Genomic DNA, 27,667 nt, shown 5'->3' on the forward strand with positions numbered 1-27,667 from the left:
CATCTCGTAGTGCGGAGACGGACGAGCGCTGCGGCTGCACTGTTGTGCTTAGCTGGGCGCGCTCTGTTGGGAAAGTTTTGCACGCGCTGACTACGCGGAACTATGTACACAACAAAAACATTCGTGCGTGCACCAGCATTGTGCTCTCTCGACAGAGAAGCTACAGATCATCTATCCTACTTTACAGAGAAGACAAACCAGCGACCCCCACGCTCTGTGAAGAGTTGTGGACTTCAACCATTTAGCGCTTAGTGGTAGTTTCACTGTTCTTCCACCTCTTTCCGTACATCCTCGCGACAGTAGAAAAAAATGGCTCTGAGCACTATGCAACATTGAGAACTATGCGACTTTGAGCACTATGCGACTTAGCTTCTCAGGTCATCAGTCACCTAGAACTTAGAACTAATTAAACCTAACTAACCTAAGGACATCACACACATCCATGCCCGAGGCAGGATTAGAACCTGCGACCGTAGCGGTCGCTCGGCTCCAGACTGTAGCACCTACAACCGCACGGCCACTCCAGCCAGCGACAGTAGCACGTAAACGCTGTAACAGCCTCACCATTTTCGAGATACTCGTTCCCAGGCTCTGCATAATAATAATCTGGCCTTTGTCAAAGTCGCTTATATCAACGGATTTCCACATTTGCAGCCCATATCTTCGACAGGGTGATGCCTCCACTGTGTCTGCTCTGCTTACATACATTTGTTACCGCACCACGTGTCAACAATGCCACCAGGTGGCATCCATCTTCGCGTTGGGCACTGGTCATAATTTTTGGGCTGATCAGTGTACTTAATGGTTCAGTGCTGAAACTGGAGAGTAGCTCTTTTAAAATTGATGAAAAGCAGCATTATGGCCGGGTTAGGAACTTCATCGCGAAGGCCAGACATATCAGTATCATATCAGTGGTGTTTGTTCTTCCGAACATGTCTGAAAGAACAGCCACCATTTTGATCTGCAGATACTGTGACACCAGATATACAATTAAGGCGATGATGACCAACGACTCCTTCAATGCAGATGCTCACCAAACTCGAACTCTTACGGGCATTGGTGAGATGCCGCGAGTGACGAGCCTAATGGGCGGGGGTGTGTATAGTACACGTTGAGAAGTTGGGTTTGGCAGGAGGAGTGCTAAGGCAGTCCACGTCATTGTGGAGACCACTGCGTCTCGTGGCGTAGTTGTCAATGCATTTGCCAGCAAGCAGGAGATCTGGGTCGAATCTCGGTCTGGCATAAATTTTCATCTTGTCCCATTGATATAAATCAGTGCCCATTAACAGCTAATGTCTTTCGTTTCTTTGTGTCTTGATTTATAGTGGCCGCAAGTTCAACATATACCGGGTGGTCCATTGACAATTGACCGGGCCAAATATCTCACGAAATAAGTATCAAACGAAAACACTACAAACAACGAAACTCGTCTAGCTTGAAGGGGGAAACCAGAAAGCGCTATGGTTGACCCGCTAGATGGCGCTGCCATAGGTCAAACGGATATCAACTGCGTTTTTTTAAAAATAGGAACCCACATTTTTTATTACATATTCGTGTAGTACGTACGGAAATATGGATGTTTTAGTTGGACCACTTTTTTGGCTTTGTGATAGATGGCGCTGTAATAATCACAAACGTATAAGTACGAGGTATCACGTAACATTCCGCCAGTGTGGACGATATTTGCCTCGTGATACATTACCCGTGTTAAAATGGACAGTTTACCAATTGTGGAAAAGGTCGATATCGTGTTGATGTATGGCTATTGTGATCAAAATGCCCAACGGGCGTGTGCTATGTATGCCGCTTGGATTCCTGGACGACATCATCCAAGTGTCAGGACCGTTCGCCGGATAGTTACGTTATTTAAGGAAAGAGGAAGTGTTCAGCCACATGTGAAACGTCAACCATGACCTGCAACAAATGATGATGCCCAAGTAGGTGTTTTAGCCGCTGTCGGGGCTAATCCGCACATCAGTAACAGACAAATTGCGCGAGAATCGGGAATCTGAAAAACGTCGGTGTCGAGAATGCTACATCAACATCGATTGCACCCGTACCATATTTCTATGCACCAGGAATTGCATGGCGACGACTTTGAACGTCGTGTACAGTTCTGCCACGGGGCACAAGAGAAATTATGGGACGATTTCTATTTAGCGGCTAAGCGTCACTCACCAGAGGTAAAGTAAACCGGCATAATATACGCTTATTTCATGAGATATTTGGCCCGGTCGCGATCAATGGACCACCTAGTATAATTAAGGCCATGACGGCCAATGATCCCTTCTGTGCAGATGCACACCAAGCTCGAACTCGTACTGGAATGCCACGAGTAGTGAGGCTAATGAGCAGGGGCACTACGCCAGTAGTGTACAGTATCATTTGAGAATTTAAGTCTGACAGGAGGCGTGCTAAGGTAGTTCGTATCGTTGTGGAGAGCACTGTGTCGAGCACTAATTTTCAACTTGCCCCACTTATATAAATCAGTGTCCACTGGCAGCTAATGTCTTTAATTCATCTATGTCTTGACACCAGTATCAGTTTATGATACCTCCGTGCTGGAACCCCAGGTACAATTAAAACTTATAGGCACTCTGGCAGGCAGTTGAATGATAAGTTTCACAATAAAAATAAGTCCTATGGACTCGTATAAAAATTTTCTGCAACATAAATTTTCACAGCTTCATAAGTTTGCAGCCATGATTATGTCGATGCTGGGACCGACGTATTTTTGTGAGCGAGCTTTTACCGCAATGAACGGAAAGAAATCTACCCAAAGAAGTTCTCTGTCAGACATCCCTATATAAGCATCTCTTCGAATCAACAGTACTGCATATACTACGTAGCGGGCACAGAAGCATATAAGAAAAATAGCATTGAGCACGAGGAATGAACTGAACGAGGTTGCACTGTTGTAAACAAACTGGCCTTGTATTTAGGAAAAAGACGATCCTAACATCCATCTAGGACACCTGAATGAACTTAAGCAAATAACGATTTGGTTCATAATTCATTTGTAGCCATTAAAATTGAAGCATGTGAAGATGGCATGCAAGAAAGCAACGGAACAAAGTAGGTACGAGTAGTGCCTTCTACATGCTGCACGTAAGAAATGATTATGCAGTAGTTTCTTCATTGACAAATCACATTCGAACGTTGGTTGTTTATGACAGCGTATTGTGCCTCGTGTCGTGTTGGCAAAATTTGTACCAGCACGTGTAGGGATTCGACAGCGGCAGGTTTGTGACATATTGCGACTGTAGTTTCTAGTCCTGCGGTACTGCAGCTCAAGTTGGCCAGAACAGCAGGATTATCATGCAAATATGAAATAGAATATTTCAGAAGGGCCACATTCAACACTATTCAGGATCTTAGCGGCCCAGCGCGACTGGAAAACCGTGGCCTGGCCAGATGAGTCTCGATTTCAGTTAGATGATGGTAGGGTTGCGTTTGCAAGCTGGTGGTTGCTCCACAACACTGTGGGCTGAGTGTACATGGAATGGACTGGGTCCTCTGGTCCAACTGAATCCATCGTTGACAGGAAATTTTTATGTTCGGCTTCTTTGAGTGCAATCGGCCATTCATGGACTTCATATTCCCAAAAAAATTTTACAGATGACAAGAGAATGTGCCATGTCATAGGGCCACAACTGTTTGCGATTGGTCTGAAGAACATTCTGGACTTTTCGAGCGAATGATGACATGAATGCCATCGAACCTTTATGGGACATAATCGAGGGCGTCTCTAATGACCTCGACGTCGGCGGGACGTTAAACTCAGTCTTCCCTCCTTCATCGTCGAGAGGTCAGTTCGTGCACAAAATCCTGCACTGGCAACACTTTCGCAATTATGGATGGCTGTGGAGGCAGTATAGGTCAGTATTCCTGCATGGGACTTCCAACGACTTGTTGAGTCCATGCCAAGTCGAGTTGCTCCACTACGCCAGGGAAAAGGATGTCCGACACGATATTAGGAGATATCCCGCGACTTCTGACACTTCAGCGTAAAACTGAAGAAACTGGTTGCGTATATAGTTCCGCGTAGTCATCGCGTACACGACTTTCCCACTAGAGCGCGCCCCGCTAAGCACAACAGCGCAGGAGCAGCACTCGTCCGTCTCCGCACTACGAGACAGCGCTGCCATAGAGACGGACAAAATTCTGCTCCCTCCGATCCGCGTATTAATATGTAACGCAGCCAATGAGATTGCTGCTAACGTAGAATCTTTTCTCCTCGCGGATCACACTCGCGCAGTGATACATGAATGCGCGAGGTATTATAACGAGTGTACAGACCTCCGATTAGTCAGTCTACATTTGTCTGCACCAGTCTGCATTTGTGTGCAACAGTCTGTACGAGTTCTACATTTGTATGTACCAGTCCATAGTCAATTTTCAGTCTGAACTCAATAAGATTACCATATTCCTGTACATAGCGATGATAAATGTATAGACACTTTTGTCAAGTGTCAGAGATATTTGTGAGAATACGATTAACGTACCAATACCAAAGGAACTTCAGATTGTCAATTGTAAATAGCATCCAGAACCAAGTTATGTAATTTTTATGCTTGTTATTATTTTAATAAATGTGTGTGAAAATTAATAAAGTTCTGTTTAAAGTTGGTCACCGTCAATCTGCTACTCTAAGTGTGCAAGTGGCATTTCTATCGTCTGACCTAACGGCAGAAGATAAACACGCCACGATAAGATCATGAGACGTATTGCTGCCACTCGCCTACTTCGTTAGAGCGACAAGTCAAATAATCTGATGGTGTGTGTACTGAAGGTCTTACAGTACGCACACCACAAAACTGTAATAATGTAGGAAATTGAGATGGGACCTGGATAAGTTGAATGAACCAGAGGTTGTTACAGTTTCGGAGGGAGAATTAGATAAATATTGACAAACACAGGGGATAGGAATACAGTAGATGACGAATGGGTAGCTTTGAGAGATGAAATGGTGAAGACAGAAGAGGATCAAAAATGTAAAAAGATAAGGCCTGTTAGAAATCCTTGGATGACACAGGAGATACTGAATTTCATTGAAGAAAGGAGAAAATATAAAAATGCAGCAAATGAAGCAAGCGAAGGGGAATTCAACCGTCTAAAAAAATTAGACTGACAGGAAGTTCGAAATGGCTAAGTAGGACTAGATAGAAGACAAACGTAAAGATATCATTAGGGGAAAGATAGACACAGCCTAAAGGGAAATTAAATAGGCCTTTGGAGAAAGGAGAAGCAGCTGTATGAATATCAAGAGCTCAGATGGAAAGCTAATCCTAAGTAAAGAAGGGAAAGCTGAGAGGTGGATGGAGCATACGGAGGCAGACGAATGTGAAGGCAGCGTAATAGAAATGGGAGAGGGCGGAGATTCAGATGAGGCCCTAGAAGGTCGCTGGAGGGAGCTGGTACCATATCTGCACACACAGATCACCTAATTTCAGCAAATTCCTAGGAGGGGCGGGGGGTGGGTGGGGGGCAAATGAGTTGTGACGTCATTTTCAATCACATCTCAGATACGTTCGATCGAGTTCAGATCTGGCGAAATAAGGTGCCGGCATATCAATTGGAACATGCCACTGAGTTCCTAGAAGTGCACCATCACACTCCTGGCTTGTTATATGGCGCATTATGTTGTTGAAATACGCCTCTGCCGTCGGAAAACATGATTGTCAGGAAGGGGTCGTGTACGTGGTCTACAACCAGTGTACGATACTTGCCCGTCATGGTGCCACGCATGAGCTCCAGTAGTCCCATCGACACCCACGTGAATGTTCCCTAGAGCCTAATGGAGCCGTCGCCAGCTTGTCTTCGTCCCGCAGTACAGGTGTCAAGGAGCCGTTTCCCTGGAAGACGACGGATTCGTGCCCCCTCATTGGCACGATGAAGAAAGTGTCGGGATTCACCAGACCATGCAATACTCTACCACTGCGCCATCGTCCAGTGCCGATGGTCATGTGCCCATTTTAGCCCTATTTGCCGATGTTGTGGTGTTAACATTGGCGCATGCACGGGTCTTCGGCTGCGGAAGCCCATCGTTTGGAGTGTTTGGTGCACGGTGTGTCCAGACACACTTGTACTCTGCCCAACATTAAAGTCTGATATTAGTTCCACCACAGTTCGCCGCTTGTCCTGTTTTATCAATCTGCTCAACCTAAGACGTCCAACGCTGTAATGAGGGGTGACCTCCAAACCCCAAGACGTGTGGACGTGGTTTCACCTTGGTTTTAGCTACATGTGGGAGGCAATCGCCACAGCTCTCCTCAAACACCCGACTACCCGTGTAGTTTCCTAAATGCTCGTGCCGAGCCTCCGACCATCCCTATCTTCTCTCGGTCAAACTCAGATAGCTAGCGCGCCCTTCCCATTCCATTCTCGGACAACATTCTCACTGATAACTACATGTACCGTATGTGTGTGTCTGACTAGTAGTCGATTCTTGCCGGGTGACACTGCTATCGCCTGGACGGGGGTGTATCGATAGTAGGTAAGTGGTCGTAATGTTCTGGCTGATCAGTGTACGTTTATAGCACTTGTAGACATAGAGAAAACTTCTGACAACGTTGACTGGAATACTCTCTTTGCAATTCTGAAGGTAGCAGCGGTAAAATACAGGGAGCGAAAGACCATTTGCAAAAATCAGACGGCAATTAGAAGAGTCGATGGGCTCGAAAGGGAAGCAGTGGCTGAGAAGGGAGTGAGACAGGTTTGCTGCCTATCCCCGATATTGTTTAGTCTGTGCATGGAGCAAGCAGCGAAAGAAAAAAAAGAAAAATTTGGAGTAGGAATTAAAGTTCAGGTAGAAAAATGAATTCCTAAGGGACCAAACTGTTGAGGTCATCGGTCCATAGACTTATACACTACTTAAACTCTTATACACTACTTAAACTAGCTTATGCTAAGAACAACACACACACCCATGCCTGAGGGAGGACTCGAACCTCCGGCTGGAGGAGCTCCGCAGTCCGTGACTTGGCGCCTCTAGCCCCGCGGCCACTCCGCGCGGGCCGGCCGTGTGGCCGAGCGGTTCTAGGCGCTTCAGTCCGGAACCGCGCTGCTATTACGGTCGCAGGTTCGAGTCCTGCCTCGGGCATGGATGTGTGTGATGTCCTTAGATTAGTTAGGTTTAAGTAGTTCTAAGTCTAGGGGACTGATGACCTCAGATGTTGAGTCCCACAGTGCTTAGAGACATTTGAACCACTCCGCGCGGCATCTGGTAGAAGAAACAAAAATTTTGAGGTCTTCCGATGCCATTGTAATTCCGTCGAAGACAGCAAAGGAGTTCGAAGAGCAATTGAATGGAATGTGGAGAGTGTCTTGAAAGGAGGTATAAGATGAACATCAACGAAAGCAAAACTAGGATACTGAAATGTTATCGAATTACATCAAGTGATGCTTAGGAACTAGGTTAGGAAACGAGACACTTAAAGTAGTAGATGAGTTTTGCTATTTTGGCAGCAAAATATCTGTCCATGCCCGAAGTAGAGAGGATGTAAAATGTAGACTGGCGATGGCAAGAAAAGCGTTTGTGAAGAAAAAAACATTTGTTCACGTAGAATATAGATTTAAGTGTTAGAAAGTCTTTCCTGAATCTATTTTTACGGAATGCAGCAGGAATGGAAGTGAAACTGGATGATACACAGTTTAAATAAAAAGAGAATAAAAGCTTTAGAAATGTGGTGCTACAGAAGAACGTTGAAGATTAGATAGGTAGATCCCGTGAGTAATGAGCAGGTACTGAACAGAACTGGGGAGACAAGAAATTTGTGGCACAACTCGACCAAAGGAAGGAATCAGTTGATAGCACACATTCCGAAACATCAAGGGATCACCAATTTATTTGGTCAGTTGGTTAATTTGGGGGAGGGGACCAAACAGCGAAGTCATCAGTCTCACCGGGAAGGAAGTTGGTTGTCTCCTTTCAAAAGAACTATCCTGGCATTTGCGTGAAGCGATTCAGGGAAATCAGAGAGAACCCAAATCAGGATGGCCGGTCTCGGGTCTGAACCGTCGCTCTCGCGAATGCGAATCCAGTGTGCTAACCACTGCGCCAATTCGCTCGGTCACCAATTTAGTGTTGGAGGGAAGTGTGGACAATAAAAATCGCAGAGGGAGAGCAAGAGATGGATACAGTAAGCAGATTCAAATGGATGTAGGTTGCAGCAGTTCACTCGGAGATGAAGAAGCTTGCACAGGGTAGAGTAGCTTGGAGAGCTCCATCAAACAAGTCTTCGGACTAAAGACCATAACACATAATGTTCTAGAATTATTCTCTCAGTACACAAAAAATGGTTCAAATGGCTCTGAGCACTATGGGACTTAACATCGGAGTTCATGAGTCCCCTAGAACTTAGAACTACACTCCTGGAAATGGAAAAAATAACAATTGACACCGGTGTGTCAGACCCACCATACGTGCTCCGGACACTGCGAGAGGGCTGTACAAGCAATGATCACACGCACGGCACAGCGGACACACCAGGAACCACGGTGTTGGCCGTCGAATGGCGCTAGCTGCGCGGCATTTGTGCACCGCCGCCGTCAGTGTCAGCCAGTTTGCCGTGGCATACAGAGCTCCATCGCAGTCTTTAACACTGGTAGCATGCCGCGACAGCGTGGACGTGAACCGTATGTGCAGTTGACGGACTTTGAGCGAGGGCGTATAGTGGGCATGCGGGAGGCCGGGTGGGCGTACCGTCGAATTGCTCAACACGTGGGGCGTGAGGTCTCCACAGTACATCGATGTTGTCGCCAGTGGTCGGCGGAAGGTGCACGTGCCCGTCGACCTGGGACCGGACCGCAGCGACGCACGGATGCACGCCAAGACCGTAGGATTCTACGCAGTGCCGTAGGGGACCGCACCGCCACTTCCCAGCAAATGAGGCACACTGTTGCTCCTGGGGTATCGGCGAGGACCATTCGCAACCGTCTCCATGAAGCTGGGCTACGGTCCCGCACACCGTTAGGCTGTCTTCCGCTCACGCCCCAACATCGTGCAGCCCGCCTCCAGTGGTGTCGCGACAGGCGTGAATGGAGGGACGAATGGAGACGTGTCGTCTTCAGCGATGAGAGTCGCTTCTGCCTTGGTGCCAATGATGGTCGTATGCGTGTTTGGCGCCGTGCAGGTGAGCGCCACAATCAGGACTGCATACGACTGAGGCACACAGGGCCAACACCCAGCATCATGGTGTGGGGAGCGATCTCCTACACTGGCCGTACACCACTGGTGATCGTCGAGGGGACACTGAATAGTGCACGGTACATCCAAACCGTCATCGAACCCATCGTTCTACCATTCCTAGACCGGCAAGGGAACTTGCTGTTCCAACAGGACAATGCACGTCCGCATGTATCCCGTGCCACCCAACGTGCTCTAGAAGGTGTAAGTCAACTACCCTGGCCAGCAAGATCTCCGGATCTGTCCCCATTGAGCATGTTTGGGACTGGATGAAGCGTCGTCTCACGCGGTCTGCACGTCCAGCACGAACGCTGGTCCAACTGAGGCGCTAGGTGGAAATGGCATGGCAAGCCGTTCCACAGGACTACATCCAGCATCTCTACGATCGTCTCCATGGGAGAATAGCAGCCTGCATTGCTGCGAAAGGTGGATATACACTGTACTAATGCCGACATTGTGCATGCTCTGTTGCCTGTGTCTATGTGCCTGTGGTTCTGTCAGTGTGATCATGTGACGTATCTGACCCCAGGAATGTGTCAATAAAGTCTCCCCTTCCTGGGACAATGAATTCACGGTGTTCTTATTTCAATTTCCAGGAGTGTACTTAAACCTAACTAACCTAAGGATATCACACACATCCATGCCCGAGGCAGGATTCGAACCTGCGACCGTAGCGGTTGCGCGGTTCCAGACTGAAGCGCCTAGAACCGCTCGGCCGCACCGGCCGGCAGTACACAACAAATACTGGTAATGTGTGCATTGTTATTCAGAAGAAACTGTAACATGGTTGCAACAGAATGATCTTAGTTGTAACTACAACATTTATTATGCAGTATGTCTTAGAATACTGTCATAGTACACTGATATACATCAATATATTAAGAATACACTAAATAAACCAAGTCCGCAGCTCGTGGTCTCGCGGGAGCGTTCTCGGTTCCCGAGCCCGGAGTCCCTGGTTCGATTCCCGGCGGGGTCAAGGATTTTCTCTGCCTCGAGATGACTGGATGTTGTGTGTCTTTCATAATCATTTCATCCTCATTTACTCGCAAGTCGACGTAGTGGCGTTAAGAACTTGTGGAGCGGCGGCCGAACCGCCCCGCGAGGGGTCTCCCGGCCACCAATGCCATACGCTCATTATCATTCATTACTGGACCCTGAGTTACTTTCTCTGTATAGTGTCTGTATCTAACAACTGTCCCTATAAAGCAGGGTAGAGGTGTTTTACGGGTTGAATCAGTTTCCTTTGAAGCCAGTACATTATTATTATTTCAGATCAAACGTCCTTCGTGATTCAACAGCGACAATTGTGCACTACTGTAGCTAGTATATGATACTTTGCAATACACAACCCATACATTGTCCACACATAATACCAAACACAACCATTCAGCTGCAGAGGCCGTAGTGTCATACAGTAGTCGTGTTAACCAGAGTTGTCAGTACATCTTCATAATACTCTACATACCTGCACGAGATTTAGTTAATTTATTTAATTCTTAATGCCTTCATTTTCCTACATTTCATTAGACAGTGAGAAAGATTCGTGAGCTTTGTTGTCGAAGCTGAGCTTCACAAGTTCGTCAGTGAAATAAAATGAAAATAGGGTCGTGTGGCATTGATGGCCGGGGAGACCCTATCCGGGGAAGTTCGGCCGCCGGGTTGCAAGTCTTATATCATGTGACGGCACATTGGGCGACTTGCGTTTCGGCGATGATGAGATGATGACGTGGGCAACACAACTCCCAGTCCACGACCGAAGAAAATATCCAACCCGCTGCATTGCAGCACTCAGCTAAGCAGGAGGACTCGCAAGCGAAATTATAGGTGGTCTTGACATGTTGATTGTACGGGTTACATCTGTATTTCGAATAGCCCGTCGGACTAAATGCTACGTATGACTAATGCTCCAATTCTGTTCCTCGAGATTCCAGGATAAGGGTCCTTCCAGAAATGAATTAAAATACTGTTGGCTCCCCGTGGCGTTACCACCTGCCGAAAGAGACCTGTTTTGTACGAGTATGTACACCCTTCGAAACCCCACGGATAGCAGAGAGCGTTGCCGGAACGGTAGCTCAGCGTGTTCGGTCAGAGAGCTGGTTGGTCTCTGTAAAAAAAAACTAAGTGAAAGGATCAACAATGAACTTCAACAGCTGTCATGTTACCTCCGCTACAAAAAAGGAAAAAAGAGCGGCAACACGCTGCTTCCGGAAACTGGGAAGCTAGCCTGAACCGGGTCGAATCCGTCTCCCAGACTGACGACTAGCGCTGGTGAGTGAACCGACGAGACTGGAAGTGATTTTTAGGCGGTTTCCCTCATACCACTAGATGTGGTACCCACAGCCCGCCTCAGAGGCACACTACACAAACATTTAGAAAACGTTCGCACTCTTGCACTTAGGATACATTCCAGATGCAAGGAAACGTGGTACACAGATTCCCTCCTGGGGGATGACTAAGAGACGGACGACCCTTGATGTTTAGTCTCTTCGAACGCATAATAATAATAATAATAATAATAATACTAAACAGCAACAGTATACCCTTAAGCCGTCGGCACACGGACCGTGCTGTTGAACGTTAACGTTGAGCGTGCCGAGGTCAACGTGCTGCTGAACGCTGAGGAACGATGCGACTTGTGCATACGGTACGTGGGCCCCAACGTGGTATACGCGATCGCGATGCACTCCAGAGGCAGTTGAGAGATGTTTCTAGTTCGTATATCACACTGTTTACTCAACGGGCTCGCGTAAAATTCCCACGTTAGCTATTTTGAAACGCACATTTCCTCCATCGTCCATGAAAAGCAAAGTACCAAGTCAAATCAATAGGGAAACAGGTTTATAAAAGTTCCATTACAAACCGTGCGGTACAAATTTGGAATACTTCTCCACATAAGATAAACATTATCTCATCATTCCCACATTTTAGTAAAACCTCAAGGTCAGTCTTACTTGATCACTGTTCCTTCCCAGTAGCAGAATCTTTGCAACATGTGAACTACGAAACGTGAAAGAAAAAGGAGCAAAATATCTTTATGCAAGTAGCGCAAGCTGTCCTGTAGATTAAGCCACTCGAACAAAGTCACCCCTCAAAAAAAGGTGAACTTACATTTACATAACATCAAATATTATAGTGTACACTTACATTAAACTAATAATACAGTATCAGAACCTAATAAAAACGCGAATGTTAGGGGAAAAAAAATTTGGATGTGGCAAGACGCGAACCCCCACCCCAACAACCTACTCAAATCATGACAGTGACGCTGCTCATTATTCTACACCAACAACACAACCCTTATTTCTACACATCGTATGTTACCCCTCTCTGAAAACCTTAATCGTGAATATGTTACTAATTGAAATTTAATTATAACAAATTTTACCAAGAACAATACGTTTTGGGTGGATCTTCAGTGTGTCCCTGCCCCCAAATAGCCTACTCTCATAATACGCAAGTTACAATAATTCTTTTGCCACGAATATGACGTTTCTCATTATTTTATTGGAACGAATCACACAGTTAACAACTGGTTTTCCAGTGATTCTCAATTTGCTGGCGATCAGAAACGGCACATATACATATAGGCTTGAAATGAATGCCAATATGGCGCCTCACAACTCTGTACTGAAGGAAGACGGCGTGCGTGTGACGTAGGTGGCATTGTGCCATCTCATGGGTCAACGCTCAGACGTATGCTCAGAATATCTGACATGCCAGATACTGCTCTGCACGTTCCGAAAGACTCCCGAACGTGCTGTTCCACGTTATGACGTCAGAAACTCGGCACGCTCAGCGCTCAACGTTCGGATGCACGGTCCGTGTGCCGACGGCTTTAGGGAACGCAGTGAAACACGACCGTTTCTGTTAGTAAGCAATCATTCTTAAATGTAATTTCCAATTTGACAATTGTGTATCAGGAAGACATCAGCAGTGTAGCATTCCGGTGCACGACCTTCTTGTGTACCGTATTTGGGTGCTTCATTGTTTGCAGTCTTTGTTCCTAGCCTAATCTGGTTGTGTAGGACTAAGGTCGCCGCAGAGCGCAACTTTATGATTCGGTTGAAGAGAAAATTGAACATCAACGGTGTTTTTAAAATTTTATTTTTGTGGGGGTCAAAAAGCTCAACGTGGTTTGAGATTGAAAACATGATCCACGTAGGCTGTAATCTATTTATCATCCGTGCCATTGGCCCATTTCAACCATGGATCATCTTCAATCACATATTTTAAGCTTCACACTTAAAATATGTGTTTGAAAATGGCCCATGGCTGAAATGGGCCAACCGTGTTTTCATTCTCAAATCAACGGTATTACACGCCTTCCATCCGCAAGGAAATTTTGACACTTAACTCGACACACTGCCGCATAGTGATGGGCCAGACAGTTAATTTTTTGTAAGAGGTTAAAACGATCCATTATAAACAGATAATAGATTCCAGGAGCAATAAGTTAATTTAATAGGTTCCACGTAGTTGACGAAGTATGGAAAATATTTCTCATGTGTAGCTTATGGATATCATTTTGAACTTTTATTTATTTAAGAGCCGGCCGCGGTGGTCTAGCGGTTCTAGGCGCTCAGTCCGGAGTCGCGCGACTGCTACGGTCGCAGGTTCGAATCCTGCTTCGGGCATGGATGTGTGTGATGTCCTTAGGTTAGTTAGGTTTAAGTAGTTCTAAGTTCTAGGGGACTGATGACCATAGATGTTAAGCCCCATAGTGCTCAGAGCCATTTGAACCAGAGATCATGTGAAACTCAGCTCGCCCTATTTGCCCAAGAAATTCACAGTGCCGTAGACACTGGCGAGCAGATTGATGCCGTATTCCTGGACTTCAGGAAGGCATTTGATACGGTTCCGCACTTACGTTTAGTGAAAAAAATACGAGCTTACGGAATATCGGACCAGGTTTGTGATTGGATTCAGGATTTCCTAGAAGAAAGAACACAACATGTCATTCTTAACGGTTCAAAATCTGCAGATGTAGAGGTAATTTCGGGAGTACCGCAAGGAAGCGTGATAGGACCTTTATTGTTTACAATATACATAAATGACTTAGTTGACAACATCGGTAGCTCCGTGAGGCTATTTGCAGATGACACGGTTGTCTACAAGAAAGTAGCAACGTCAGAAGACTCGTACGTACTCCAGGAAGACCTGCAGAGGATTAATGCATGGTGCGACAGCTGGCAGCTTTCCCTAAACGTAGATAAATGTAATATAATGCGCATACATAGGGGCAGAAATCCATTCCAGTACGATTATGCCATAGGTGGTAAATCATTGGAAGCGGTAACGACCGTAAAATACTTAGGAGTTACTATCCGGAGCAATCTGAAGTGGAATGATCACATAAAACAAATAGTGGGAAAAGCAGGCGCCAGGTTGAGATTCATAGGAAGAATTCTAAGAAAATGTGACTCATCGACGAAAGAAGTAGCTTACAAAACGCTTGTTCGTCCGATTCTTGAGTATTGCTCATCAGTATGGGAACCTTACCAGGTTGGATTAATAGAAGAGATAGACATGATCCAGCGAAAAGCAGCGCGATTCGTCATGGGGACATTTAGTCAGCGCGAGAGCGTTACGGAGATGCTGAACAAGCTCCAGTGGCGGACACTTCAAGAAAGGCGTTACGCAATACGGAGAGGTTTATTATCGAAATTACGAGAGAGCACATTCCGGGAAGAGATGGGCAACATATTACTACCGCCCACATATATCTCGCGTAATGATCACAACGAAAAGATCCGAGAAATTAGAGCAAATACGGAGACTTACAAGCAGTCGTTCTTCCCACGCACAATTCGTGAATGGAACAGGGAAGGGAGGATCAGATAGTGGTACAATAAGTACCCTCCGCCACACACCGTAAGGTGGCTCGCGGAGTATAGATGTAGATGTAGATGTAGATTTTTTATTTAAGATTCGAAACATTGTAGGCAACCTAGTTTCAACAAATAAAATTTAAAAAGAGAACCTTTTGTACATGTTTATCTGTTAACCGAGTACGGCGACAATATTAAAAACTGATAAATTTATTGTTGCGTATCTTCTCTACAAATGATTTCTCAGGTTGTCAAAATCCGTTTGTTACTTTCTTCTATTACAGAAAAAAAATCCCCATAGAATAGCTAGACTTTTGCCATTTGTTCATTGTTGACAACCACGCGCTTGTTGGTACAAAAATTTTCTGTAGTATGTTACATTTACATAATACGCAAGTACAGGACTGCAGTCAGAGGACGAACGACACGCCAGGGTCTCACAAACGTGTCACGACCTCCGTTTCCAACAAGTGACTCCGCTTGCGCAGTGGAACGGCACAGCACACGCCAGTCCATCCCTGTTAACTATTACAGAGGGAATGAATATGTTCCAGCGAGAAGTTAGCGAAATTACACCCGTTATAACTGTAGTATCATTGCCACAGATACTACTACAACGCCGCGCCAACACAAGGTTGGCAGCCCGTCGTCTGCTGAGCTCAGCGCGCTCTAGAGGGCTGTGCAACTCGACGGAACTGGAGTGTGCCTCGTTCACTTGGCTACATTTCAACCTAGGCAGACGCACTTTCATAGTCGGCCCTCAGCCAGTTCTGTAATGTTTGCATTGATTCTCTGAGGAGGGCCCATCAGGCTTAGTCCCTGAGAATATGTAGTGTTAGTTATAGCCATAGCTGCAGTCCTACAGACTGCTGAAGGTAAGTAATTTTCACTGTACTATGTGTTTCTTGAATAATTATCCTTCTCTCTAACAGTGTGCCGTGCTGCATATTATTGCAATCTGGACTCCTTCAGCTCCTATCAACTCGGCCTCCTACTTATTTGCATTTAATAACGAGCTGAAAACACCCACGCGTTTTGTGCCCCTAAACAGTGAGACACAATAAAAACTTAATAGAGCAGTGAGTAACAGTGTTATTTTAATACTTGTATTATGCTGACATGAAGTCATGTCTCCGACACGTGTCTGACAAATTCCAGCGATCGAAAACCTCTTCCACAGGCCAATTCAGAATTAATTAATTCCAAATAGCGTGTCAACACAGTAAGTGATTTAACATCTCCCCTCACATTTTTGCTGCGTCCGTTCTCACCCACCTTCTACTGTGCCCGAGCTCGTGGTCACCTCTGCCAGTCCATTTCTCTCGAAACAATGTTATATTAAACGAGGACACTTAATATTTCATTCCGCAGGCGTCGTAGTTGCACTTGGAAACTGTCTTAGCCCAATTTAGACTAGTAAACTCACCTGTGATGTCAGCATCGGTTGCGATGATCTGCAAGATTTCTGTGCCGTCATCGGTGCGTTCTGGGATGGACACAGCCGTATCGAAGTCTTCGAACACCGGTCCATTGTCATTTATGTCGATTACAGAAATTGATATCTGCAAACAAAACCACAGAGCCGTTTTCAAAACGCTGTCTACAACATGAATAGTGCAAACGAAAAGAAACTTGTACACCTAGTGCTGCCATTTCCTAACTGAAGAATCTGAGATATGTCGTGAGTAGAATGAAATTACAACTTTATTTGATGTTCCTCTTGTTCACAGTCTGAACATATCCAGACTAACGTGGCTTCTGGGTCACATACGCTTTACTTCCTTCTGCTTTTTGAAACAGGCACATTCATTCCCCTCTCAGTCGGTACAGCGATAGCGGAGGTGATTACCTAATAACTTGTTCATGAATAACATTTGTGCTATGTTGATAGGACAGGTTTACATTTTGAAACAGGCTTATAGGATAAAAAGAATATAAGCGAAAAAAATCAGAGCTGCCTAAATGAAATATAATTTACGGTAATAATGACCCTAGAATTCAAATCACTATGATTAAAAGTCACAAGTGGTTGGTACTAATAAATGTTACTTAATTATTTAAGACATTAGTTATTGTATTTTGCTCTGAAATCAATCATTCAAAGAAGTAATGAATATCCATTTTCAGACACTTATTTACAATCGTCTTCACGTGATATAATTTTGAAACTGAATTTCACAACAGTAGTTCCTCGGATGCCACTGAACATCGATTCCTTTCTTTAAGTATCAAAAATAAAGCAGTTTGTTTTATTTTTATCTCAGCCATTCTCAAAACAAGTGCGTAACTGTTGTAATTTATCAGAAACTTTTCATTTCCTTTCTCTCTCCTCGACGCTTTTCAACATGAGAAGTGATCTATGTTATTGCTTGTCAATATATTAACAATAAAATAAAACTGTGTACAGAAAACGAATTGCTTCTATGTTTACTCAAAGCTACCAAAGCAAAGACCCACTTACGTTGCTGAACCATGGCAGTCTATAGTTGGACATTCACGATCGTTGCCTTATACTCTGCGATCACAGTCTAGGCTCCCAAACCACAGGAACATTATTTACGCGAATCGCACGACTTGTGTATAGACTTCTAGCACAGTGGAAACCAAGCGTGAGCGTAGCTCGGGGCACACCGTTGTGTTCGTTAGATCGCGCCCGAGTGTAGCTCGAGCCGCGATTTCCTCCACGTACGAGCCACCTGTCTCTCGACAACCGGACGCATTTTGTATAAGAACGATGTACGGACGTCTAGCTATCCGTCCCTGGACAGGAGCTGCCTTCTGTTGTCAGTTTCTAGAATTATTTCGAAAGAAACTTTAGCAAATATAACAGCTGCGAATGGCTGAGCTAATATCTACATCTACATTTACATCTACACTCTGCAAACCACCGTGAGGTGCATATCACAGGATACGTCCCATTGTACCAGTTATTAGGCCTTCTTCCCGTTTCACTCACGTACGGAGCAGGGAAGAATGATTGTTAGAATGCATCTGTGCGTGCAGCAATTATTCTAATCTTATCCTGACGATCCCTATGTGAACAATACGTAGGGGAAAATACTGCTTCAGTTGTAAATTACACTACTGGCCATTAAAATGCTACACCAAGAAGAAATGCAGATGACAAACGGGTATTCATTGGACAAATATATTATACTAGAAGTGACATGTGATTACATTTTCACGCAATTTGGGTGCATAGATCTTGAGAAATCAGTACCCAGAACATCCACCTCTGGCCGTAATAACGGCCTTGGTACACCTGGGCATAGAGTCAAACAGAGCTTGGATGGCGTGTACAGGTACAACTGCCCATGCAGCTTCAACACTATACCACAGTTCATCAAGAGTAGTGACTGGCATATTGTGACGAGCCAGTTGCTCGGCCACCATTGACCAGACGTTTTCAATTGGTGAGAGACCTGGAGAATGTGCTACCCAGGGCAGCAGTCGAACATTTTCTGTATCCAGAAAGGCCCGTACAGGACCTGCAACATGCGGTCGTGCATTATCCTGCTGAAATGTAGGGTTTTGAAGGGATCGAATGAAGGGTAGAGCCACGGGTCGTAACACATCTTAAATGTAACGACCACTGTTCAAAATGCCGTCAATGAGAACAAGAGGTGGCCGAGACGTGTAACCAATGGCAATCCTTACCACCACGCCGGGTGTTACGCCAGTATGACGATGACGAATACACGCTTCCAATGTGCGTTCACCGCGATGTCGCCAAACACGGATGCGACCATGATGATGCTGTAAACAGAACCTTGATTCATTCGAAAAAATGACGTTTTGCCATTCGTGCACCAAGGTTCGTCGTTGAGTACACCATCGTAGGCGCTCCTGTCTGTGATGCAGCGTCAAGGGTAACCGCAGCCGTGGTCTCCGAGCTGATAGTCCATGCCGCTACAAACATCGTCGAACTGTTCGTGCAGATGGTTGTTGTCTTGCACACGTTCCCATCTGTTGACTCATGGATCGTGACGTGGCTGCACGATCCGTTACAGCCATGCGGATAAGATGCCTGTCATCTCGACTGCTATATTGATACGACGCCGTTGGAATCCAGCACGGCGTTCCGTATTACCCTCCTGAACCCACCGATTCCATATTCTGCTAACAGTCATTGGATCTCGACCAACGCGAGCAGCAATGTCGCGATACGATAAACCGCAATCGCCATAGGCTACAATTCGACCTTTACCAAAGTCGGAAACTTGATGGTACGCATTTCTCCTCCTTACACGAGGCATCACAACAACGTTTCACCAGGCAACGCCTGTCAACTGCTGTTTGTGTCTGAGAAATCAGTTATAAACTTTCGTCATGTCAGCACGTAGTAGGTGTCGCCACCGGCGCCAACCTTGTGTGAATGCTCTGAAAAGCAAATCATTTGCATATCTCAGCATCTTCTTTCTGTCGGTTAAATTTCGCGTCTGTAGCACGTCATCTTCGTGGTGTAGCAATTTTAATGGCCAGTAGTGTACTTTATTTTCACACGACCGGTTCCGGACTGTTACAAGCCCATCCAGGGGTGTCGTAGCTGTGGTGTGGTCCCCGAGCACCGCGTGTACCAGGCGCGGTGAGGCAGCACACGCGGCGCTCGGGGACCACACCACAGCTACGACACTCCTGGACGGGCTTGTAACAGTCCGGAACCGGTCGTGTGAAAATAAAGTAATTTACAATTGAATGGGTATTTTCAACCTCGGCTACAATGCTCAGTTGTGAATGTTCTGCCAACAGGATTGTTTGATACGTAGGGGACTGTAGAATATTCCTTGAGTCATCATTTAAAACCGGTTCTTGAAACTTCGTTAAGAGACTTTCTCGGGATAGTTTACGTCTATCTTCAAGTATCTCCCAATTCAATTCCTCTAGTATTTCTGTGGCACTCTCCCTCACATTATAGAAACCTGTGACTACTCGTGCTGCCCTTGTCTGTATTCGTTCAATATCCCCTGTTAATCCTATTTGGATCCCACACACACATACACCTGAGCTATATTATGGAAGAGGTCTCACGAGTGGTTTGTAAACAATCTCCTTTGTAGAGTAATGGTACACAATGTGATCAAAAGTATCCGGACACCACCAAAACCATACGTTTTTTTTATTTTAGGTGCACTGAACTGCCACCTAAAGCTAGGTACTCCATATCTGCGACTTCAGTCGTCATTAGACATTGTGAGAGAACAGAAGGGGGCGCTCTGCGGAACTCAAGGACTTCGTACATGGTCAGGTGATTGTGTGTCACTTGTGTCATACGTGTGTACGCGAGATTTCCACATTCCTAAACATCCCTAGGTCCACTGTTTCCGATGTGATAGTGAAGTGGAAACGTGAAAGGACACGTACAGCACAAAAGCGTACGGGCAGACTTCGTCTGTTGACTGACAGAGACCGTCTACAGTTGAAGAGGCTCGTAATGTGTAATAGGCGGACATCTATCCACACCATCACACAGGAATTCCAAACTTCATTAGGGTCCACTGCAAGTACTATGTCAGTTAGGCGGAAGGTGAGTAAACTTGGATTTCATGGTCGAGCGGCTGCTCAAAAGCCACACGTGCCTTGGTTGGTGTAAGGAGCGTAAACATTGGACGATTGAACAGTCTAAAACCGTTGTGCAGAGTGACGAATCACGGTACACAATGTGGCGATCCGATGGCAGGGTCTGGGTATGGCGAATGCCCAGTGAACGTGTGTAGTGGCAACAGTAAAATTCGGAGGCGGTCGTGTTACAGTGTGGTCGTATTTCCATGGAGGGGGCTTTCACCCCTTGTTGTTTTACGTGGCACTATCACAGCACAGGCCTACATTGATGTTTTAAGCACCTTCTTGCTTCCCATTGTTGAAGAACAATTCGGGGATAGCGACTGCATATTTCTACACAATCGAGCACCTGTTCATAATGCACGGCCGGTGGCGGAGTGATTACACGGCAGTAACATCGCTGTAAGGGACTGGCCTGCACAGAGTCTGTAGTGTTGGCAGAAGAGCTAACACTGTTTTTCTAGAGGAGGCCGAAATGCACGCGTTTAATTACACGCTTACTGGCGTGAGGTCTGGAACAGGACAATATCTTGAGAATTGCAAATAAAGTACGTTGATGATGTAATACTTAACTTTAATCCACAATTGTAGAACATCTCTCGTTACGGTACATGCTTCATAATATTAATTATCAATTGAATACGGCGCCTTGCTAGGTCGAAGCAAATGTAGTTGAAGGCTATGCTAACTATCGTCTCGGCAAATGAGAGCGTATTTGTCAGTGAACCATTGCTATGAACGTCGGCTGTACAACTGGGGCGAGTGCTAGTAAGTCTCTCTAGACCTGCCGTGTGGTGGCGCTCGGTCTGCTATCACTGACAGTGGCGACACGCGGGTCCGACGTATACTAATGGACCGCGGCCGATTTAAAGGCTACCACCTAGCAAGTGTGGTGTCTGGCGGTGACACCACAGAGTCCTGCCCTGAATCCAATAGAACACCTTTGGAATGTTTTGGAACGCCGACTTCGTGCCGCCAGCCAGGGTGGCCGAGCAGTTCTAGGCGCTACAGTCTGAAACCGCGCGACCGCTACGGCCGCAGGTTCGAATCCTGCCTCGAGCATGGACGTGTGTGATGTCCCTAGGTTAGTTAGGCTTAAGTAGTTCTAAGTTTTAGGGGACTGATGACCATAGATGTTAAGTCCCATAGTGCTCAGAGCCATTTTTTTGAATCATTTGACTTCGCGCCAGGCCTCACCGACCGACATCGATACGTCTCCTCAGTGCAGCAATCCGTGAAAAATGGGCTGCCATTCACCAAGAAACCTTCCAGCACGTGATTGAACGTATGCCTGTGAGAGATGAAGCTGTCATTAAGGCTAAGGTGGGCAAACAGCATATTTAATTCCAGCATTACCGATGGAGGACGCTGCGAACTTCTAAGTAATTTTCAGCCAGGTGTCCGGATACTTCCGATCACATAGTCTACTTCCTCAGTATTCTAAAATGAACCGAGGTCTACCACCTGCTTCATCCGCGACTGAGCCCCTGTGGTCACTCCATTCGATATCCGTACAAACTGTTACACCCAGGAATAGTATGAGTAGATAGATTCCAGCAATTACTCATTGATATTATGTCGCAGCTCGTAGTCTAATGGCTAGCGTTCCTGCCTCTGGATCACGGTGTCCCGGGTTGGATTCCTGACCGGGTCGGGGATTTTCTGCGCCCAGGGACTGGGTGTTTGTATTGTCCTCAACATTTCACTATCATTCGGAAAAGTGGCGACAATGGACAGGGAAAATGGTACAAATGGCTCTTAGCTCTATGGGACTTTATATCTGAGGTCATCAGTCCTCTAGACTTAGAACTACTTAAACCTAACTAACCTAAAGACATCACATACATCCGTGCCTGAGGCAGGATTTGAACCTGTGACCGTAGCAGAAGCGCGGTTCCGGACTGAAGCGACTAGAACCGCTCGGCCACAGAAGCCGGCGACAGTGAAAGGAGTGGAATTTGTACGGGCGCTGAAAACCACGCAGTTGAGCGCCCCACAAATCAAGTTTCATCATCATTGATATTATAGTCATAGGGCACTACGTTTGTGATCTTGTTGACGAATTTGCCTGCATGTACTAGTTAGGCTTCGCAGTTAGTCGTGTGAGCAAGAAATTTTGGAAGCTCAAGGGGAGGAAATTGCTCAACTCACCCGCACTTTTACTTTGGGAGGATAATTATAATTTCCGTCATCATTATTTTACAATTAGTACTCTACAAAGGACTAAAGTAAACATGACAAATAAATCTTGAATCTTGGTCTTTTTTCAGTACATATTACTCTTGATGACAAATGAGTTACATATTCAGCAACACTTTAAATAACGGCAGAAATGGCCGGATTTCTAGGCTTAATGTTCTTCTACATGGCCAGTCTTCAAAGTGATAGAGTAGTGTTCCGCAAACAACGTACTGGTAATTGTAATAGTTTCATGGAAGTTAAATGTTGTTTATTTACTCACTTTTACTGTTATACTTCACGTATCGTAAGTTAATTGTATTCTCATCTGTAGTACTGCACTGTCTGTGCCGCTAGGGCGAAAGTACTTTGCAACACCGTATCTTTCGTGCAAGGCTGGTTGTAAGCAAGGGCGCCCATACGCGGGAGCAAGAGTGTTAAGAAATGGAATCAAAACATACTACACCTCTGCTACATACAGAAGTCCGATGGTTACCTCGAAGTAAAGTGTTACCGCGAATGTCTGAACTTAGGGGCGAGGTTTTCACAATTTTCACTACTGAGGGGCGTGAGTATGCGGATTTATTTGCAGATGATAAATGAGTGTAAAAGCTGGAATATCTTTCCGATATTACCGTACACTTAAATGAACTACACAGAAAAATGCAAGGTAGAAAGGGAAATCTTCTGACTAGTATGGACAATATTCAAGGATTTATTAGTAAGTTGAATTTCTGGATACAGATGATTGAAAATGGATCCTGTGAGATGTTACCAACTATATGACCACTTACTGACGCTAATGAGGTGTTGGTGGAGATAATTAAAGAACATTTAGTACTCTTAGAGAAGAATTTCAAAAAACATTTTTGGGGAGAGTGTTAAAGAATTTGGCAAGGTTCGTAATCCATTGGTGAATTTGAAACGTCTTCTGAATAATTTAGATTTAGGCTTACGGAACGAAGTGACAGATTTGAAAGCAAACAGAAACCGAAATCAAAATTTTTCGAAATGCCTTTGCAACCATTTTGGTTTTCAATAAGCAATGAATATCCAGCTATCTCCGAGATGGCAGTTAATATGTCATTGCCATTTTTTTTTACTAATTACCAATCACACATATTTGTGTAGACTGGCCATCTCGACGTAGACCGAAATTAAAACACCAAAGAGCGAGAGATCAAAATCCGTCGATGAAGAAATGAGCCTTGCTATGCAACGATTCTGACACAAATCAGCAGCCTGTGTGCAGCTAAGCAGGCACAAGTATCCCGCTGAAGGTAAGAGTAGAGTTATTTACTTTAAAAATACGTATGAAAATGTCTAATTGCTATTGTGAATTAAAGTTAATAAGGTAGTAATAAATGCATGAGTCTATTCCTGTTTTATAATAGTAACAATAATACTTATTTTGAGTCATCAATCTTCTGATTGGTTTGACGCGGCCTGTCACGAACTGCTCTCCTGCGCCAACCTCTTCATTCAGAGTAGCACGTGCAACTTACGTCCTCAATCACTTGCGGTATGTATTCCAATCTGTGTCTTCCTCTATAGTTTTCACCCTCTTCAGCTCCCTCTACTACCATAGAAGTTATTGCCTGATGTCTTAATAGATATGCTATCATTCTGTCTCTCCCTCTTGTCAGTGTTTTCCACATATTCCTTTTTACTCCGATTCTGCGCGAACCTCCTCATTCCTTATCAGTTCATCTAATTTACAACATTTGTCTGTAGCATCACATCTCAAATGCTTCGATGTTCTTCTGTTCTGGTTTTCCCAAAGTCCGTGTTTCATTACCATAAAATGCTGTGCTCCAAACGTACATTCCCAGAAATTTCTTCCTCAAATTAAGGCCCATGTTTGATACTGTAGAATTCTATTGGCCAGGAATGCCGTTTCTGCCAGTGCTAGTCTGCTTTTTATGTCCTCCTTGCTCTGTCCGTCTTTGGTTATTTTGCTGCCTAGGGTAGTACAATTCCTAAACTTTATCTACTTCGTGACCGTCAATCCTGATGTTAAGTTTCTCACTGTTCTCAAGTCTGCTACTTCTCTTTACTTCCGTCTTTCTTTGATTTACTCTCAATCCATATTCTGTACGCATTAGACTCTTCATTCCATTCAGCAGATCATGTAATTCTTCTTCACTTTCGCTGATGATAGAAATGTCATCACCGAATGGTATCATTGATATCCTTTCACCTTGTATTTTTATTCCACTCCTGATCCTTTCTTTTATTTAAATTATTGCCCTTCGATTGTACAGATTGAACAGTAGGAGCGAAAGGGTATTACACCCTTTTTAATCCGAGCTTTTCGTTCTTGGTCTTCCACTCTTATTATTCTCTCTTGGCTCTTGTACATGTTGCATATTACACGTCTGTTCCTGTAGCTTACACCTATTTTCCTCAAATTCCGAACATCTTGGACCATTTTACATGCTCGAACGCTTTTTACAGGTCGACAAATCCTATGAACGTGTCTTGATTTTTCTTTAGTCTTCTTCCATTATTAACCGCAACGTCAGAATTGCCTCTCTGGTGCCTTTACCTTTCCTAAAATTCAAACTGATCGTCGTCTAACACATCCTCAATTTTCTTTGCCGTTCTTCTGTATATTATTCTTGTCAGCAACTTGGATGTATGAGTTGTTAAGCTGACTGTGCGATAATTCTCGCACTTTTCAGCTCTTACAGTAATCGGAATTGTGTGGATGATATTTTTCCGAAAATCAGATGGTATGTCGCCAGACTGATACATTCTTCACACCAACGTTAACAGTCGTTTTGTTGCTACATCCCAATACGATTTTAGAAATTCTGGTGGAATGTTATCTATCCCTTTCTGCCTTATTTGATCTTAAGTCTTCCAAAGCTCTTTTAATTTCTGATTTTAATACTGGATCCCCTATCTCTTCCCTGTCGACACCTGTTCCTCCTACTGTCACAGTGGACAAATTGTCTCCCTCATAGTGGCCATCAGTGCACTCTTTCCATCTATCCACTGTCTGCTCTGCGTTTAACAATGGTATTCCCATTGCACTCTTAATGTTACCACCCTTGCTCTTGGTTTCACTGAAGGTTACTTTGACTTTGCTGTATGCTGAGTCAGTCCTTCCGACAATCATTCTTTTTTCGGTTTCTTCACATATTTCATGCAGCCATTTCGTCTTAACTTCCCTGCTTTTCCTAATTATTTCATTCGCAAACGACTCGTCTTTCTGTATGACTGAATTTCCATGAGCATTTTTATAGTTCCTTCTTTCACCGATCAACTGAGGTATTTCTTCTGTTGTCCATATTTTTTCGCAGGTATCTTCTTTGTAATCTATGTTATTCTTTCCAACTTCCCTGGTTGCCCTTTTTAGAGATGTCCGTTCCCCTTCAGCTGTACTGCCTTACTGAGCTTTTCCTTATTTCGATATCTATAGCCTTAGAGAACTTCAAGCGTACGTCGTCAATCCTTAATACTTCCGTATTCCACTACTTTGCGTATTGAGTCTCCCTGGCTAATCTCTTAAGCTTCAGCCCACTCTCCATCACAACTACATTGTGATCTTATATCTGCTCCTGGGCACGCCTTACAATCCAGTATCTGATGTCGGAGTCTCCGCCTGACTATGATGTAATCTAACTTCAATCTTCCCTTATCTCCTGGCCTTTTCCAAGTATCCCTCCTCATCCTATGATTTTAGAGCAAAGTATTCGCTATGACTAGCTGAAGTTCGTTACAAAACTCAATTAGTCTTTCTCCTCTCTCTTTCCTAGTACCAAGCCCACATTCTCCTAACCCTTTCTTCTGCCCCTTCTTCTACAACATTCCAGCCCCTCATGACTACTATATTTTCATCTTCTTTTACGTACCGTGTTAACTATTCAGTACCCTCATATAGTTTCTCTATCTCTTCATCTTTAGCTTGTGACGTCGTCATGTATACTTGAACTATTGTTGTCGATGTTGGTTTGCTGTCGATTCTGATGAGAACAACCCTATCACTGAACTGTTCACAGTAACAAACTCTCTGCCCTACCTTCCTATTCATAACGAAGTCTATTCCCGTTATATAATTTTGTGCTGCTGTTGATATTATTCGATACTCCTCTGGCCAGAAATCCTTGTGTTCCTTCCATTTCACTTCACTGACCCGTACTACATCTAGATTGACCTTTATATTTCTCTTCTCAGATTTCCTAGCTTCCCTACCATGTTCAAGCTTCTGACATTCCACGCTCCGACTCATAGAACATTGTTATTTCGTTGGGTATTTAATCTTTTCGTCATACTTATCTACCCCTTGGCAGTCCTTTCCCAGAGATCAGATTGGGGGACTATTCCAGAATCTTTAGCCAGTGGATAGGTCATCAAGAATTTTTTCAATTACAGACCACATGCCCCGTGGATACACATTATATGTCTTTAATGCAGTGGTTTCTATTGCCTTCTGCGTTATCATGCCGTTGATCATTCCCGATTCTTCCTCCTTTAGGGACACTGTCCCACCCCGAGGGTAAGACAGTGCCCTAAACCTCTGTCGCTACTCCGCCCTCTTATGTTACATAACGACGTAAGAATTCGTAGTTATATTAGGATTCTCACAGTTCTGAGGGGAAAGATTTTATGATGTGCTGTGTTGAGTCTAGGAGCGTCTGGACGTAACGTGAATAACAAAAGCTTGTGGAACACTACTCTTGAGCAATATGCTTTTGGAAACGTATTAAAGACTTTTCGAATCCATTTTACCCAGAATCTGGATACGGACTTCCGCTAAGCAACTCCCTGTATTTAAAGTCTTTAATTGTATGCAGTTATACCTCATGATAGTTTTCTAGGTCAGCCTTACACTCTCATTATTTCGTCGTCTTGATAATTCATTTCTCGGAATCAAACAAAGGACTTTCTCAATCTCTCTCTCCCT

The 27,667-nt window shown here is 44.7% G+C and overlaps 1 protein-coding gene across 1 annotated transcript in view; it reads right to left on the reverse strand.

Moving 5' to 3' along the window:
* Positions 1-27,667, reverse strand: part of LOC124803346 (cadherin-23-like) — a 326,146-nt gene that overhangs the window by 245,720 nt on the left and 52,759 nt on the right. Inside the window, exon 7 of the mRNA XM_047264532.1 lies at positions 16,445-16,580. Within this exon, the coding sequence (XP_047120488.1) occupies positions 16,445-16,580 (136 nt within the window). The remainder of the gene's footprint in view (positions 1-16,444; positions 16,581-27,667) is intronic.

This window comes from Schistocerca piceifrons, chromosome 6 (genome assembly GCF_021461385.2).
Source record: "Schistocerca piceifrons isolate TAMUIC-IGC-003096 chromosome 6, iqSchPice1.1, whole genome shotgun sequence".
NCBI classification, from domain to species: domain Eukaryota; kingdom Metazoa; phylum Arthropoda; class Insecta; order Orthoptera; family Acrididae; genus Schistocerca; species Schistocerca piceifrons.